Raw genomic sequence first — 15,003 nt, forward strand, 5'->3', positions numbered from 1 at the left:
GGCCTACATGCTGCACGCCGTTAGTCCCCCATCGCTGCCCACCACAGAACAACGGGCCCCTGGCTTTGGGCTGTTCATAATTTTCTGACACTTTTATGGCTTCTGTGCTCACTTGCCAGGGCAGGCAGCCCCCTCAAAGCGCAGAGTGAATTCCACGGGACAGAAAGGGGGCTGTAACTACAGACGGAGGGCTCGGGCAGCTCTTTAATAGATGATCAGAAAAAAACCCTAGAAATGCTCATCTCCTAGACCAGTGTTAGGCACCCACATGGCCATCCCCTGAAAACTGAGGTACCGTCACCACTGTTTTCATGGCTCCATCAAACTCTCTTTACGAGGGGGCAGGTACGTCCTTCTGATGTAGAGAAGGGAGATTTAAATGAAAGTTACTAAACTCCTGCTATGAACCAGGTCCGGAACGAAGCCTTTATCCTCATAAGACCCTGTGACTGGGCATCAAAGCTCTCTTTGAAAGGAAAGAAACTCTGAGAGGGCAGATAATGCACCCAGGTTCACACAGCTAGACGGGTGGCTACACTGCGTCTGATTGGGCTTCTTTTACAGCATCATTCTCTTTATCCGAGAATATTTTTGTTCTTCTTGATCCCCCCAGCCTGGCGCTGCCCAACACGCACTGTCTCAGATCTAGCACGACGTCGCTGGAAAGAGAAACCGGGTCCACTTTGCACAACTCCAGAGGGCACTGTTCTCATTGGAGTCTATGCAAATGACCCTCCTGTTCTAACTTCCACAAAAGCGCACCTTGGCGGAAGCCCTGAGAGGGACCTCCAACCACCCCCACCCCCACCACCACAACGGTTGTTCTGAGCAAATTGCCTCATTATTCGGCCTAAGTGGGACCAATGGTTGAATTTTCAACCATAATGGATGTGGCTGAGACATACAAAAGATATATAACTTTACTTTTCTAATAATATATATTTTTAAGTTTACATTATCAGAGATCAAATGGATAAACAAAATCCACATGTCAGGTTATCATTTAGTTCAAACTTTTAGGAAGCAATAATAAAACAAAAAGTGGAAAGGGGCTTGGTGTACATGCACGATTCATGCTGGACGTGAACGCTGAGTGCTAACCTGCGCTGGGGTGGAGAGGTGAGGTGTTGAACAATCGGGGTACATTATTCAACCTTGGCAGACTGTCAGACTCCAGCAGAGGAAAGGCTCTTGTCAAAAACCCACCTGGCCCAAACCACAGGGAGGTGGTGTTTATACATACACAGCAACAGAAGGTATAATTCAGACAACTCACTAGTTATTTAAAAGAATAAAGTGACCAAAGTCATCTACCTGCTTTTGTTTTTCAAATGTCTTTCTCTTTGTATAAAGCAGCCCTAAAATTCCCCATCCTGTTCTTGTGAAACTTGAAAGCCATTCGGTTTGTGTGAATGTATCAGCTCAAGAGAATCTTCTAGAGGATCCATTACTGAAGTGGAGTCAGCCCACAGCTGTGCTATAGTGCTTAGAGAGGCAGTTGGGTATGTTTCACAATCATTGGCATGTTTTGGCTTTGTTTTTCTAACTTTTACTTTTTAAAATGTAACAGGGCATGCTTTCATTGTAGAAAATGTGGGAAATATAGATAAGAGTGAAGAAAAAAGTCACCCACATTTCCTCTTGCCAGAGATAACCATTATTAACACCTTTCAGTCCTCTCTCTTTCAATACATAATTTATATGTACAGAAACACAAATATATATTTAACAAAAATGAGATCATAATCTACATTTTTCACCTGATACATTTAAAAACATCATTTCGGTCAATTAAATTTCTTCCACGACATCAGTTTATAGTAGTCAGAGAGCCCTGTCTCCAACTCTTGGACATTGAAATTGATCTCAGTTTTTCATTGTTATTGATATTATTATTAATTATTGCTATAAGAAAAGCAGTTCTCTATCTGTGTCCTGGAGAACACTATTATTTCTGTTAACAAATAGGTATCTTAAAAAAACAGTGGCCTGTGTTCAAAGGGCTTGGGGTTAAACACAGTTAAATAGTTTATTTGTTTTTAATAATAGGACTTCTCAGATTCATTAGTATGTTAATGCAGCTTTTGAATTCCAAAACTCCTGACACCTCTACACACACACACACACACACACACACACACACACACACACACATACTCTCTCTCTCTCTCTCTCTCACGGTCTTATCATGTCCAGGCTGAGATTAGATTAACATTTAGAACTTAAATGTCTGGGTCAAAGAGGCTGGTCTTTATTATTAATAATGCTTATTGTGATTTTATTTTTCAGTATTTATGATTGCTAAAAATATCTATTTTTACACTGCGATTAAATATATATAGATATACATATCTATGTATCTATATGTATCTATCTCTATATATGTATCTATATGTATATCTATCTATATCTATATCTATATATACATATATCTGTATCTCTATATATAGATATATACGTGTGTCTTTTTTTCTGTTTGTTACTTCTATGTTTTGAAAGTGTTGAAACTGTGAAGGCTTTGCAAATATTTAGGGAGATTTATGCAGGCTTCTAGAAGGTTCTGAAATCTGTTCAGGAAACAAGGCAATCTGAAATATTTCCTAACTTATCTAGTTGGATCTGCTCAGCCTCCCTCCTTGAAGTGGGTTTGAAGATAGCCACTAATAAGAGGAAAGACAAGTACTTCATCATAAAGTTTTTGAAATCTAGGCCACACCAGATAAAACTCCCCAGGACGGCTAAGGGTGAGCACCGTCTCAGAAAACCAGGCCGAGGATTCTGAACATTCACCAGCACAACTAAGAAAGTCTTCAGACTTTCTCAGTAGAACAAGTACCACTATCAAGAGCCAGGCCAAACCGGCTGACCCAAAGTTTCGCTTGATTCTTTCGCATTCAGCCTTTTTTTATTTCGGTGACACAAAGCTCCAGCCCTCTCTGTCTTGGTTCCAGAGGAAAAGAGCACTCCACATCTCCATACCCAGGGACTTTCACGGGTCACCCCGAGTGACATCAACACTGCCATGCAGCAGACAGGCAGAATAGTGTCTGGGAAATGAACTGATCCACAGCGAATCCACCTGGGTGGAAACACACCTGCTATTCGCAAGGACAGTTTTTGGCAGAGATCAAAACCAGCCATGTGGGCTGGCCGGAAAAGGTTTCTTACCAGTAGGTAGGTACCCTGAGCCTTAAAAATTTCCATCTTTTTGGATCCCGCATTTTCTCTGGGATCCATGTTAAGAAAATAATCTTACCATCCCCCCAAAATCTTACACAAATATATTTACCGAACTAAATATATTTTCTATATTTACATTACTGCAATGTGGCGGTGGGGAACCTTAACTCTTCAATTACGATAAAACGATTAAGTACCTATGGCATAGCTGTTCACTGAACGCAGCCTCATAAAGGCGTGAGAAGGTTTACCAAGAATGTATTTAGTTTGAAATAGATAAAACTCTTTACCGGGTGTAATCACTACTATATGAAACTAAAACTTAAAAGATGTCAGCAAATTTCAAAATGCATTTTAAAAAAGAGTAAAAGAAAATAGATCAGTATCTGGAGTGGTTGTCTTTGAATGTCGGGCCTGCAGGACACTTGTTTTTCTGATTCACCACCCCGCGCCCCTACCACGAGTTTAAAATGCCGAGCATCCATTTTAACTTTCTAAGAGAAACAGCAGTACATTTTGCTTAAAAGAAAATTATTCAGCAGTTATTCCTAAGATCAACTGTATTTAAGTACAACGATAGGACTTTTTTTTTTTTTTTCCTTTTCCTGAACCAATCTCACGGGCCATATTTCAAGGATACAGAAAAAGAATAAAATCATACTTAGGTAGATTACTAAGGGGATTCAGCTAAGAGGAGTGTAAACAAGTCTGTATATAGGAAGTAAAACAAGGGAGAGATGAACATGAGAGGGTGAGAGAAACCACAAACGTTGAGGGGTTTGTAGACACATGGGCTCTGAGAGGTGAAATTTCTGGGACGACGTCACAAAGGAAGTGGCGGCCCCAGGATTCAAACGTGTTCCTCATTGGTGAACAGGGAACAGTAACATTTCACTCAAAATTGTGAGATTTCAATGAACAAAACCAGCGTTTCAGTTGAGCGTTTTGCATGAAGTATTGGTAAGCACTTAGGAAATGACACTTGCTAAAAGTGGATTTCCTCACGCAGGGTGCCCAGCATCAAATGAGAAATTGTCATGATTCCAAAGTAAAAGGACAGGCTTCTCGTGAACATCAAATAAAATCAGGAAAGCCTGAGGAAAACAGGGAGCCTCTTTAATCTGCGTGAGTGATGGAGAACCTCTATTTGCATATCTCTACTTCGAAAAGCAAGAGCAGCTTTTGTTCTCTCATACCTAAGATACAGGGGGGCATATGGCCTTGTAAACAGATCAGCTTAGATATGAGACAATCTCTCTGAGTGATGCAGCACATTTCATAAAACAGACAGTTCTGCAGCGCGTAGGTTAAATGCATGAGCCAGAACGAACAGGAGCGTGGCTCGCGGGTTAGTTTTGGTCTTTGCAAGGCATTCGGATGGGGTCGTGTGGCAATTGGTGATTGATAAAGAACAAAAGGAAGGATGTTCCCTGATTGAATAATGTGGTAAACATGCAATAGCTTGGCTGAACTGATTCTTTTTTCTACCCAAACCGAAGGTAGAGTCACCCGGAAATGCCACTTGAATTAAAATTGTGAACCTGGTCCAGTGGAAAATTGAAAGTCAAAATGCTTATACTTTAAATGAAGAGATGGGCTGCTTGGGACTATTTTATATAAATAGTTATAGATTATGAATAGACGAAGTTAAAATATGTAAAAAAAAAAAAATCAGTGGCAACACTCAACACTGATAAGGTTGTAAAAACAAAACAAAACAAAAACCAGAAAGACCCATGTTCTGCTGCTTGTAACCCTTCCAGATAGCACGTGACAATATGCAGGAGGAGCCAAATAAGGACCCACCAGCAAGATAAACTACTAGGCATCCATTAAAATAACTGTGAAAATTGAGACATGAGATAATTGAGTGGGGGGAGACGAAACAAGGGCATGAAACCACATAGTATGAAGACTCGAAAGGTAATAACGATGAAAATATCTGTTAGAAGAGTCACATTTGAGCCTTTTTTTTTTTCAAAAATTGCCTTTATTGTTAGTATATCATCTCATCAGTAGACACAATTCAGAGCATTTTTTCCCAATGATCATGTGGATAATATTTTGTGATGTTATTTAGTATTCCAAAATTCAAACTAGTTTGGTTTAATGGTGAAAGGCACAAAGAGCTAATGCAAGAGGTAAGTACTGAGATTTTAGATGCTTTTTAAAAGGTAAGCTACTGAAAACTGTTCCTGCCGATGACCAGAGCGGGCAGCCATTTTGCAAGCCAAGGCTTTCTGGCCTAGTGCTGACCTTAATGAAAGTAACCAGGCCTCCTTCATTGAAGTTCAAAACAAAACCACCTATAACCCCATTTTAAAGAGCAAAACCACAAGCCACAGCTTCAGTCATTGCTGGGGATGCTTCAATTTCTTATTTCCTATTGATAAGTTGCAGAAAGGCCTCCCGTAAACAGCCGTGAAAGTGGAAACTGGGTGCCTTTTGGGTTTAAAGGAACTTGGGGAGCGAGAGAACGACTTGAAAGAAAATGACTGTGGAGAAGCTCGTTTCCTTTTCCTTTTCTGGGTGATTCTTTGGAGTTAGGGTAATGGTGAAGAACTCTGAATATTGAGTCCGTTAGAAACTAAATCCAGGGAAACGTGGCCACATGCAGACTTATTTACAACCGGAATGCGGTAAAGAGTCTTTGGAGCTGAAGCCAATATTGCTGGATAAATGGCATTTACAGAAACAATTTGTAAAGTTTGTACTAAGGCACTGGGCACCAGGATGAGAGCCAGATCCCATGCTTGGGTAGGAAGCCAAATAGTCTTCCGTTGTCAATAACTCACCCATAGTATAAATTTAATGCACGTGTATTGCTGGTCTATAGGCTACCCATTAAAAAGTGGGACGTAGAAGATGGCTTGAAGGCAATGGACCTTGATTCAAATACTGCCTCTGATACTCACCAGCTATGGGACTATAGATAGATTATTTTGTAAACCTCAGTTTCATCATCTGAGCATAAAATAAGATGGGTGTGATTTGCCTAGACCAGCAACTGGCACGTAGTAGATGCTCAATAAATAGTATCTGCAAGTAGAGTAGGATCATTGTTATATAATTAAAATATATATTACACATATAATATCATATCATCTCTATCTATCCATCTATCATCTATCTATTACCTATCTATCATCTATCTAATTTATCATCTATCTACACACATACATGTATCATGGTGAGCAATTGCCTTGGGCTTCGAATAAGCTAAAAAGGGACTGAAGCCATCTGCCATCTACCTGCTTGCTCACCTGTCCAGCAATTTCCCATGAAATGAGCCAAGGAAGTAAGATTAATGTGTCTGGCAAGAGAAATGGCTCACAGGGACTGGTGTGTGTGATTGAGTGGATTTGGGGCATAGCAGGCAGAGGATGCCTGGTTCTGAGGCCTCAGTCCTCAGTTTATCTTCAGGTAGGCTGCAGAATTTTTGAGAAAGTTGACGAGGACCTTGTACACTGCGAAGACTCCTTCCTACCCATGTGAGATATAAGTTCCTTTGTAGTAGGAACTCTGGGAGAGGGTACCCTAAACTTTGAATATTCACAATGTAGCATTCAGTACATATTTGTCGAATGATTGATTGTGTGAAGACTTGGTCTATCTGACTTAGGGAGCTTTTAGATTTAGGGCAATACTCACTTTCCTTGCCAAGTCCCTCCCAAACCTCATCTTACCTGCCTGGTGCAGGATCCATATGTGAATTGGTCAACATATAACTTACCAGTGCAAGGAGGCAGGCGGCCAGCAGCTGCTCTCGTAGGTCTCTTTGATATCTTGGACATCATCTTGGCTGATGATGCTCTAAAGTTTTCTTTGCCATGGCTTAACTTTCACCTTCACCAAATGCCTAGAGTCAGACACTGCTCAGCCTGAGACCTTAAGGTGGTGCATCTTATGAGAAAGAATGCACCTAACTCATTGGAGGGGTGATGGCATTGGTGCAGGGAAGCTACATGGCTTCGAAATCAAACCAGCTCAGGTGTGAACCACAGCTCTGTCAATTATGAACTGTGTGGACAATCTTGGCCTCAGTTTTTTCATCCATAAGAAAGAAGTGGCGGGCCACCTGGCAGGGTTTGTGGTCACATTAGACATCAGGTGTAATTTTGCAGCCTGCTTAGCACAGGCTTGCAATCTTCCTCACCACGATGAGAATTATTTTTATGAACTTGATGTCTTATAACCAAGAATCATTCTTTTCTTCAATGGTAATTTATTAAGCACTTTTTATGTGACAAAAGCAGTTCAAGGCACTGTGGCCACAGTTGTGAACAAAGTAGACAAATCTAGTGTAGTTTATATTATAGGCAGTGGAGAGAGAAGATAATCAATAGACAGACGCATAATGTGTCTAATAGTATTAAGAGTTGTGGAGAAAAATAAAGAGTAAGGGATGGGCAAAGAGGGTACCACCATGAATGAACTCACTTCATCAGAAAGGGGGTAACATTTGAGAAGAGACCAGAATGCAATGTGAGAGGAAGCCATGCACGTCTTTGGAAGAAAAGCATTTCCACAGAGGGAACAGCTAGTACAAAGACCTTGAGTAGGGAGGTTGCTCGGCATTTTTCAAGAACAGAAGAAGGCTGGAGTGGTTATGTGTAATAGGTGAGGATAAAGTGCTAGAACATGAGATCAGAGAGCAAGCTGGGGACAGATCACAAAAGAAATCCTAGGCTACGGTAAAAAATCTGGACTTTAGTCAGTGAGATGAGAAGTTGTATCAGTTAGCGTTTGCTGCCTAACAAGTAATCCCGAACCTTCGTGCCTTCACATAACAAATGTTTATTTTTTTCAGTTCTGTGGGTTGACTGAGGAGTTTCTTCTTGTCTGGGTTCATTCAGCTGGGGCTGAATAGTCTGGGATGGCCTCACTCCCATGTCTAATGGTTAGCTCGATCTCCGTTTAGGTAGCAACCAGGTACCTCTCATCATCCAGCAAGCTAGCCCAGGCTCATTTATATGGTGGTTGCCAGGTTCTCAAGAGCAGCAAGAAAAGGCAATTACCAATGCATGAGCACTTTCCAGTTGGCTGAGGCAAGTCACGTGGTGAGCCAGAGTTAGCGTGAGAGGGGACCGCTCACGGTGTGGAGACTGGGAGGAGAATTACAACTGTTACTTTGGCAAGGAGTCTATCTCAGAAGCACCGGAGGGTTTGGACCAGAAAAGTAGCATTATCTGATTCACAGTTTTAAAGGAGCTATGATAATAAGGATTTTGCAAAGGAGAATACAGCCAGGTAGGAGGATATGTCCAGGCCATAGGCCACTAGAAAGCAATAGTATTTGACTGGACTGTGCCATAGAGCCAGCGACTCAGAGATTCATGATGTTATGTGGCCCAAGGGTGCCATTAGCAGGAAGAGAAACAATGACACACGCACAACTTGCCCCCACCTTCTTAGCAGTTCAGCAAAAGCATTCTCTCCATCTTGACAAAATGGAGTTTCTCACATCTCTACTGGAATGTCCCAGAAACCGAGGTATAGGTGAGAAAAGATTGGGTGGGAAAGAGCCTCCAAGTCGCCCCATTCTGATACATAGAGATACTCTCTCATCACCAAGAACTGGATGATTACAGGGGGAACAAACCATTGAGGAGGGAAGCAACCCACCATAAGTAATAACAAAACCTCTTTAAGTGAAATTAAACAATAGTCATGTTTTCTTTTTCTTTCTTTCTTCAACAGAAAATATGATGCTGGCATGCTAATTGCGTGAGACGACCTGGCCCACAGATAGCCACAAAGCACAAAACAAAACAAACTCAGAGAAGAAACGAGAATGGTGTTTTCCTGGCGTCTACAAGAAACGCTTTATTTTTCTTCTAGATTTCTTTTCTAAAAAAAAACTAAAAAAAACCCCCACCACCACTAAAAAAAAAAAAAAAAAAAAAAAACAGAAAAAAAAATAACAAAACTGAAACAAACATTTAAAGAAACGATACAAACTTCAGGTGATAATATACAAGCATGTTCTTTTATTAAGCGTGGGATGGGAGAAATCACAGGAATTTTAAAGAGGATGCTAAAGCAGGAGTGCTGAGAAGCTGTGAACCTCCACCGTCAGGCTGCTTCTTGAAACTGAATGAAGGATGGAGGGAATGTCTTTTTATCCTCACCCCAAAATTATCCCGTAAATTCTTACGGACACAATGCTTCCTTCCTTTCCTGCCTGTCGGAGTATGGAGGGAACACTTGGCAAAAATTTGTTTGCTATAATCCCTAACGGACTTTTCGTATGGTTTGGCAGGGGAGTCAAAGCACCAGTACTTTTGCGACCCACTAGCTCTGTCTATTTCACCCAGTTCTCAGTGTCATCTCCATCTTCACTGGCTGGAACGAGGTTCAGAGTTCTCTCCCCAGTAGTTGCCAGGCCCACTTAGACTTGGTCATGATGAATGAAACAATTATCTCCTGGATCAATGAATGCAGCAAAGAAGGATAAACATTCGCTTTTTCGTCCCTAAAGAGGAGAAAGCCAGCTCCCGGCTGCAGCGTGGCCCTGCCGGGCTGGGGCTGTGGTGGTGGCTGGGTGAAACCGGGGCACCAGACTATTCTAAACAGTGAGGGAGAATTGCTTGTACTTCTACAATGAGGCAAAGAACCCGCATACCATCTAATCGTTTCCTTTTAGACAGGCCACCACCAGAAAAGCAAGGGGCCCCAAGTTCTGCTGTTTCTACGAGAGAGAGAGAGAGAGAGAGAGAGAGAGAGAGGAGAGAGAGAGAGAGAGAGAGAGAGAGAGAGAGCAGAGAGAGAGAGAGGTGAGAGAGAGGTGTGTGAGAGAGAGACAGAGGAGATGAGAGACGAGAGACAGAGAGACAGAGAGACAGAGAGACAGAGAGTCCCTTCGCCCTGGAATTCATCCCCCTCTTCCCATTGGGACTCCGTATTTTCCCCACCTTTGTGAGGACTCTTACTCCCTCTCCTCCGGCGGAGGAGTCACGGGGACATGGGAGGGCCCCTGGACAATACGTCGGAAGGGGTGCAGCGCTGGCAGCGACGCGTGCCCACACGGGGCGGGTGAGTGTGCCGAGCCTCGCCGGAGCGCGTGCTTAGCTGGACTGACCGCCCAGCCCTTCTCGGACCAGCCGCTCGCTGAGCGCCCACAGGGCCCGCGCCGTCTCTTCGCTCTGAGCCTCCGGCGAGGGCAGGCAGCGGCAGCAGTTGTTGAAGTACATGCCTCCCAGACCCTCGAGCTCGGGAGCAGCAGCGCAGTAGACGGTGGTGGCAGCTCCTTGTTGCTGGAAAGCAAAGAAAAAAAAGACCAAAAAAATTTGTGTGTGTGTGTTTTTTTAAGAAAATTGGTGACGAGACAACTTTTTTCTAAATGGGAATTCGCAAGCCTCTCCCCGCCCGGTTCAGTGGCATCTGGATCGCCGCATTGGCAGAGGGGACTGAACGCAGAGCGCAGGACTGGAAAAGGTCGGATGTGAGCGCCTCGCAAAAACGAGTCCATAAACCCTGCTGGTACAGCTGGTGTGACTTTTTACACTCGCGTAGGGAAAGGCTTCGAAAATAAATACGCGTATCCATAAATCACGTCGGACATCTCTTCCCAGCAAAGAGGAGAAGACGGTATCCTTTTGAACACTCAAGAACAAATTCATCCAACCCCTAGACTTCTCAGTGCATAATGTATTTCGACATCAAGATGTTTCTAGAATCTTCTGTCAGAATGAAACCAACCACTCTAATAGTGGCCCATCAGGGAGAAAACCCAAGCAGGACTGGTGCCAGATCTTCCTTTATTCTTTGCCCATGGTGGTGCTAGGGAAAGGGTTTTCACTGCTGTATTAAAATGTTTTTTAAAAAATACACATATTTCCCATCATACACACATACATACCTATAATATACATATTCTCTGCCTTGTATACTTGCTTCATGCAGACACGTTTATTAATTCATCCAGATCCTATGAAAACCTTTTTCTAAATGTCATGTTCATCCCATCTTTGCAATGGGACGGTGGCTTGGGGGCACATTTCCTCCCAGCTCACTTCAAAATGCGAGTTACGATGAGCGTCATTGATCACGTCGGCTTCACCTTTTGAGTAACAGTTGGCGCTGTGGCTAGGGATGTGTGTGTGTGCCGACGGGGCACCATATCATCCGGGCTGACAGAATACTGTCAGGGATGCTATAAAGAGGGCAAGAAATCACTTTGCTTTGCAAGCCATAATTAAAAATAATAGGCTGGTGTTCATAGGGAGAGGCGGTAGGCATGGCTCTAATTTAAAACCAATACAGTTTATCTGGCATCTTATGATTATTTATGTGCATCACAACCCTTGTTGTATCAACAAATTATAGGTTGATAGGGATGGGGGGTTGCAGAAGAGGATGGAGAGAGGTAACTAGGGATAAGGTTCACCATTAGCAAAACATTCAGGACATTTGAATGAGGGAGAAATTTGTTTCTGTTCCCACCCAAAGCTTACTTTTTTTTTTTTTTTTTTTGCCCCTACAGAGTTTGAAGCCTACCTGAGCAGGGTGCCTGATGGAAACTCATGCTCCCCAGTGGTTTAGTTTGCGCTCACTGTCACTGCTCTCTAGAACCACTGGGAGCCAAGGCCATTCTGAGGATCAGGGTCTTGAGGTATTATAATTTTAGGAAAGTGCTATAAGGCAGACTTAAGTTTTGTTTGTTTGTTTGTTTGTTTTTTGGGAGGGCTTCAGTGTCATCGTCTGTTGTCATATTTGAGTTGGCGTGAAAATCAAATGGTCAAATACAAGCAAGGGCCATGATTGTGGGGAGGGGTGTGGAGTAGAGTAGGAGTAGAGGCTCGAGTTCTGATCATACCTGGCCACTTGACTGTACTGGACAAGTCCCATTATTCCAGGATTTGAACATCTGACATGACTCAAACTTAATTAAATAACAGTCGGTTACTTCAACTGCCTCACTGTGCCCACTCCCCAGATAGCCAGTTATTTTCCTGAATTCAGTTGTTTCTTTTCAAATTGATTTGCGCAACTCAAGTCTAATGGAAATAAGTTCATGTCATCCAAATTTTCTTTCACTGAATTATTATTCCTAATAACCCTTAGTTTAGCACCTGGCATATTTATTTCGAGAGGTTTATCTGACTCTTTGCAGCTCATATGGGGAAAGGGAAGCTAAGTGCCTCTAAAGACAAATTGAAGAAGTGAGATGCTCATTCCACCATCGCAAGCCAAATATCATCTCGGCCTCAACTCTTAGCATTGTTCAGGGGAAGATGGCGTTTTGCATAATTTTCTGGATAGCTGTCTCAGATTTCCATTTTACTTTGCAGCTGCCCAGACCATGGAAGAGTGGTCAGGTGATTTGCCATCAATTCCCGAGGGGTAAAAGAATCCAGTCAGCTCATCCCGAAATCCAGGCTCCCCACCCCCACTCGAGTCATTACAATATCAGCATTTATAGATCTCGACAAACTGGCCTTTCACAGATCCACCAATCCTGAGAAAAGATCAAAGTAGGCCACTTGGGAAAGCGAAAAGCAGAATTCTTTCAAACCTAACGTAATATCTTGCCACTGTGACCTTCTCAAATGATATCATGTTGCACTCCTGCATTGTTGGGACAGTATTTTTGCAAAGAAATTCTGCAATTACATTATTTCAGAATGGAGTTGATGAGAGAGCTGGGGGAATACATTCTCCCTCCATGGAATCCGATGCAATTGATCTCATTCCATGGAAACCTACGTTTGGCTACTGTGCTGAAAACCATAAATTTTAGAAAAGCCCAATCTTTCATCAAAAGCTGGCTCTGATTCTTTTGCCACTAGGCTCAGGGTGATATGCAGCCTTAATCCCATCACAGGTGGCTCTGGCTCTGTAGAAGAACACAGTACAGTAAGGGGCACCTGAAAGCAAAGACTTTCTCCACTCAGAAGACCAACTGTGTCCATTTGGAAGTCTCCCTCTCTGATTCGTGCTGGGTTCAACTGGTAGTCAATTTACTTTCCTTTCTTGCTGGACAATTAAGTAGTGACACTAATTTTTAGTCCCAAGCCCACTACCCTTTTGGCTTCTTGGGAAATTCTCTTTTCTGCTGTACCAATGGCAGCCTCTGAGTGACATCTTTATATGAGCAGATGTGACGACAGTTTAATAACAAGTTCTAATTTCTGGCTCATCAGCTGTCGGTCTGCCTATCATCACAATGACACTGAGCCACATTAGGGAAATCTCATTAGTAAATAAGCCGGTACTGCTGATGCAAAATAAAGCATTTTTAAACCGATAAAAAACAAATTTAAAAGGGCAATTTAATCATGCTCAGACTACTTTCATGCCACTTTTTGGGGCATCAGTATATAATTCAGAAAAGACAGACGAGCCATATGAAGGAAACATCGTTACCAACTCCTATAAAATATCTGAAGCGATGTCTAGCAAGTTGTCACCGCTGCTTACTGATCCATCACGATAAAATAATAGCAATACCTTGACATAGGCTGGAGCTGGGGGTTGCCCTAAATTATTTTTAAGAACAATTTATCGGAAGCCTGTAGAACTTTTGCAGTTGCTGGTCATGGGAACCAGGATGCGGTATCTCCATCCTGTAGCACTGGCAATGAGTTAGGGTACAGATGAAACAGGACTGAGAACTTCTGGAAAGCCCAGTAGATTCTTTCATCATGCCCGAATGCCATTTCTGATCTAGTCAAATATTTGCGAGCTGCCAGAGAAGAAACGTGCCATCAATCTTTACCATGCTCGTAAAATTACCCGGGATTCTTGTTTAGGATTAAGTTAAGAGTATCTTGGTAATAAGAGTTCATCATTCTCTTTCAGAAATCATTTGTCAGATTTGCAGCACAATTTTCAACTACAGGAAAGTGGGATTTAGAAAGCAGTTGCTGTTTATTTATAGTCGAGGCCCTGAGATCTAAATTATCCATCCTTCCCAAACCCTTTGTTGGGCTGAAAATGTTAAGTAGCCACTTTTCATCAACATTTATTTGATAACCGCCAGCCATCAATTTGTAGCTGTCAGCACAGAATAAAAATGAATATTGACTCTTTTAGAAGAAAAAGTACAGAGGTTTCTGATAAACACTATATGGTAAAGGAAAAACCACCCACACATATTGATATTTGTAATGCATTGGTTACTATTCTAATGTAATGTAACGTTTCAATAAGGACACATATTACACAATGTTTAGTTTCCAAGTGTCTCTATTTTAAAATGCATGCTTATTTAAAAGGAAAAATAGATTATGTCTTAAAGTAGATTTAACTACGAGACGTATAAAAATATAGACACTGTCACCGTATATCTATATATTCAATGATTTCGAGAGTAGTAGACATTCTAAGATTGCTTTATTACAGATATAGTGATACCAAGAGTTTGCACAGAAAATATTGAATGGATCGATTTATGCGAAAAGTAAAGTTGTGTAGGGAAAATGCCAGGGAACTTAGGCTGAGCTGGTACTCCAAGGGCAGGGAGGGAGAGCCTTATGGGGAGCGGGCAGTGAGTACCACGCAGAATCACCAGGACAAAGAGGTGATCTGAAGTGAGCAGGTGTAGCAGGAAGAAAAGACAGGTGCCTCTTCAAATTCTCAAAACTTTCCTTGTTACTCACCTGGAGTCTGTTAGACAAAGCAAACACTTCCCAAATGCAAAACCAACCACCTATCCAGCGGCTCTGTGAATATGGCAGAATAATTTACCACAGAGTCTTTGTGGAGATGAGGAAGCGAGCACACCTGTCACAGGTGGAATAAGCGTCTGCCTCCACGCTCTCTCCTTCTCTTTCCCTGTCTCCTGACAACACTCCTGAAAGACCGTTTATAACCATTCTA

At 42.3% G+C, this 15,003-nt stretch overlaps 1 protein-coding gene and 1 long non-coding RNA gene across 4 annotated transcripts in view; one reads left to right on the forward strand and one right to left on the reverse strand.

Annotated features, from left to right (window-relative positions):
- Positions 1-9,041, forward strand: part of LOC120622779 (uncharacterized) — a 98,155-nt gene extending 89,114 nt beyond the window's left edge. Inside the window, exon 2 of the long non-coding RNA XR_005658557.1 lies at positions 8,881-9,041. This is a non-coding gene — a long non-coding RNA (uncharacterized LOC120622779). The remainder of the gene's footprint in view (positions 1-8,880) is intronic.
- Positions 1-15,003, reverse strand: part of WWOX (WW domain containing oxidoreductase) — a 932,057-nt gene that overhangs the window by 23,941 nt on the left and 893,113 nt on the right. Inside the window, exon 9 of one of the 3 annotated variants that reach the window (XM_039888490.1) lies at positions 9,995-10,436. The exons of 1 other annotated variant lie outside the window; for it this stretch is intronic. In XM_039888490.1, coding sequence (XP_039744424.1) covers positions 10,248-10,436 — 189 coding nt within the window. In that variant the 3' untranslated portion in view covers positions 9,995-10,247. Of the gene's footprint in view, positions 1-9,994; positions 10,437-15,003 lie in introns of those variants that run through there. One more of the 3 variants, XM_039888504.1, reaches the window with a different exon arrangement.

Source organism: Pteropus medius, unplaced genomic scaffold (genome assembly GCF_902729225.1).
Source record: "Pteropus medius unplaced genomic scaffold, Ma_sr-lr_union100, whole genome shotgun sequence".
NCBI lineage: Eukaryota > Metazoa > Chordata > Mammalia > Chiroptera > Pteropodidae > Pteropus > Pteropus medius.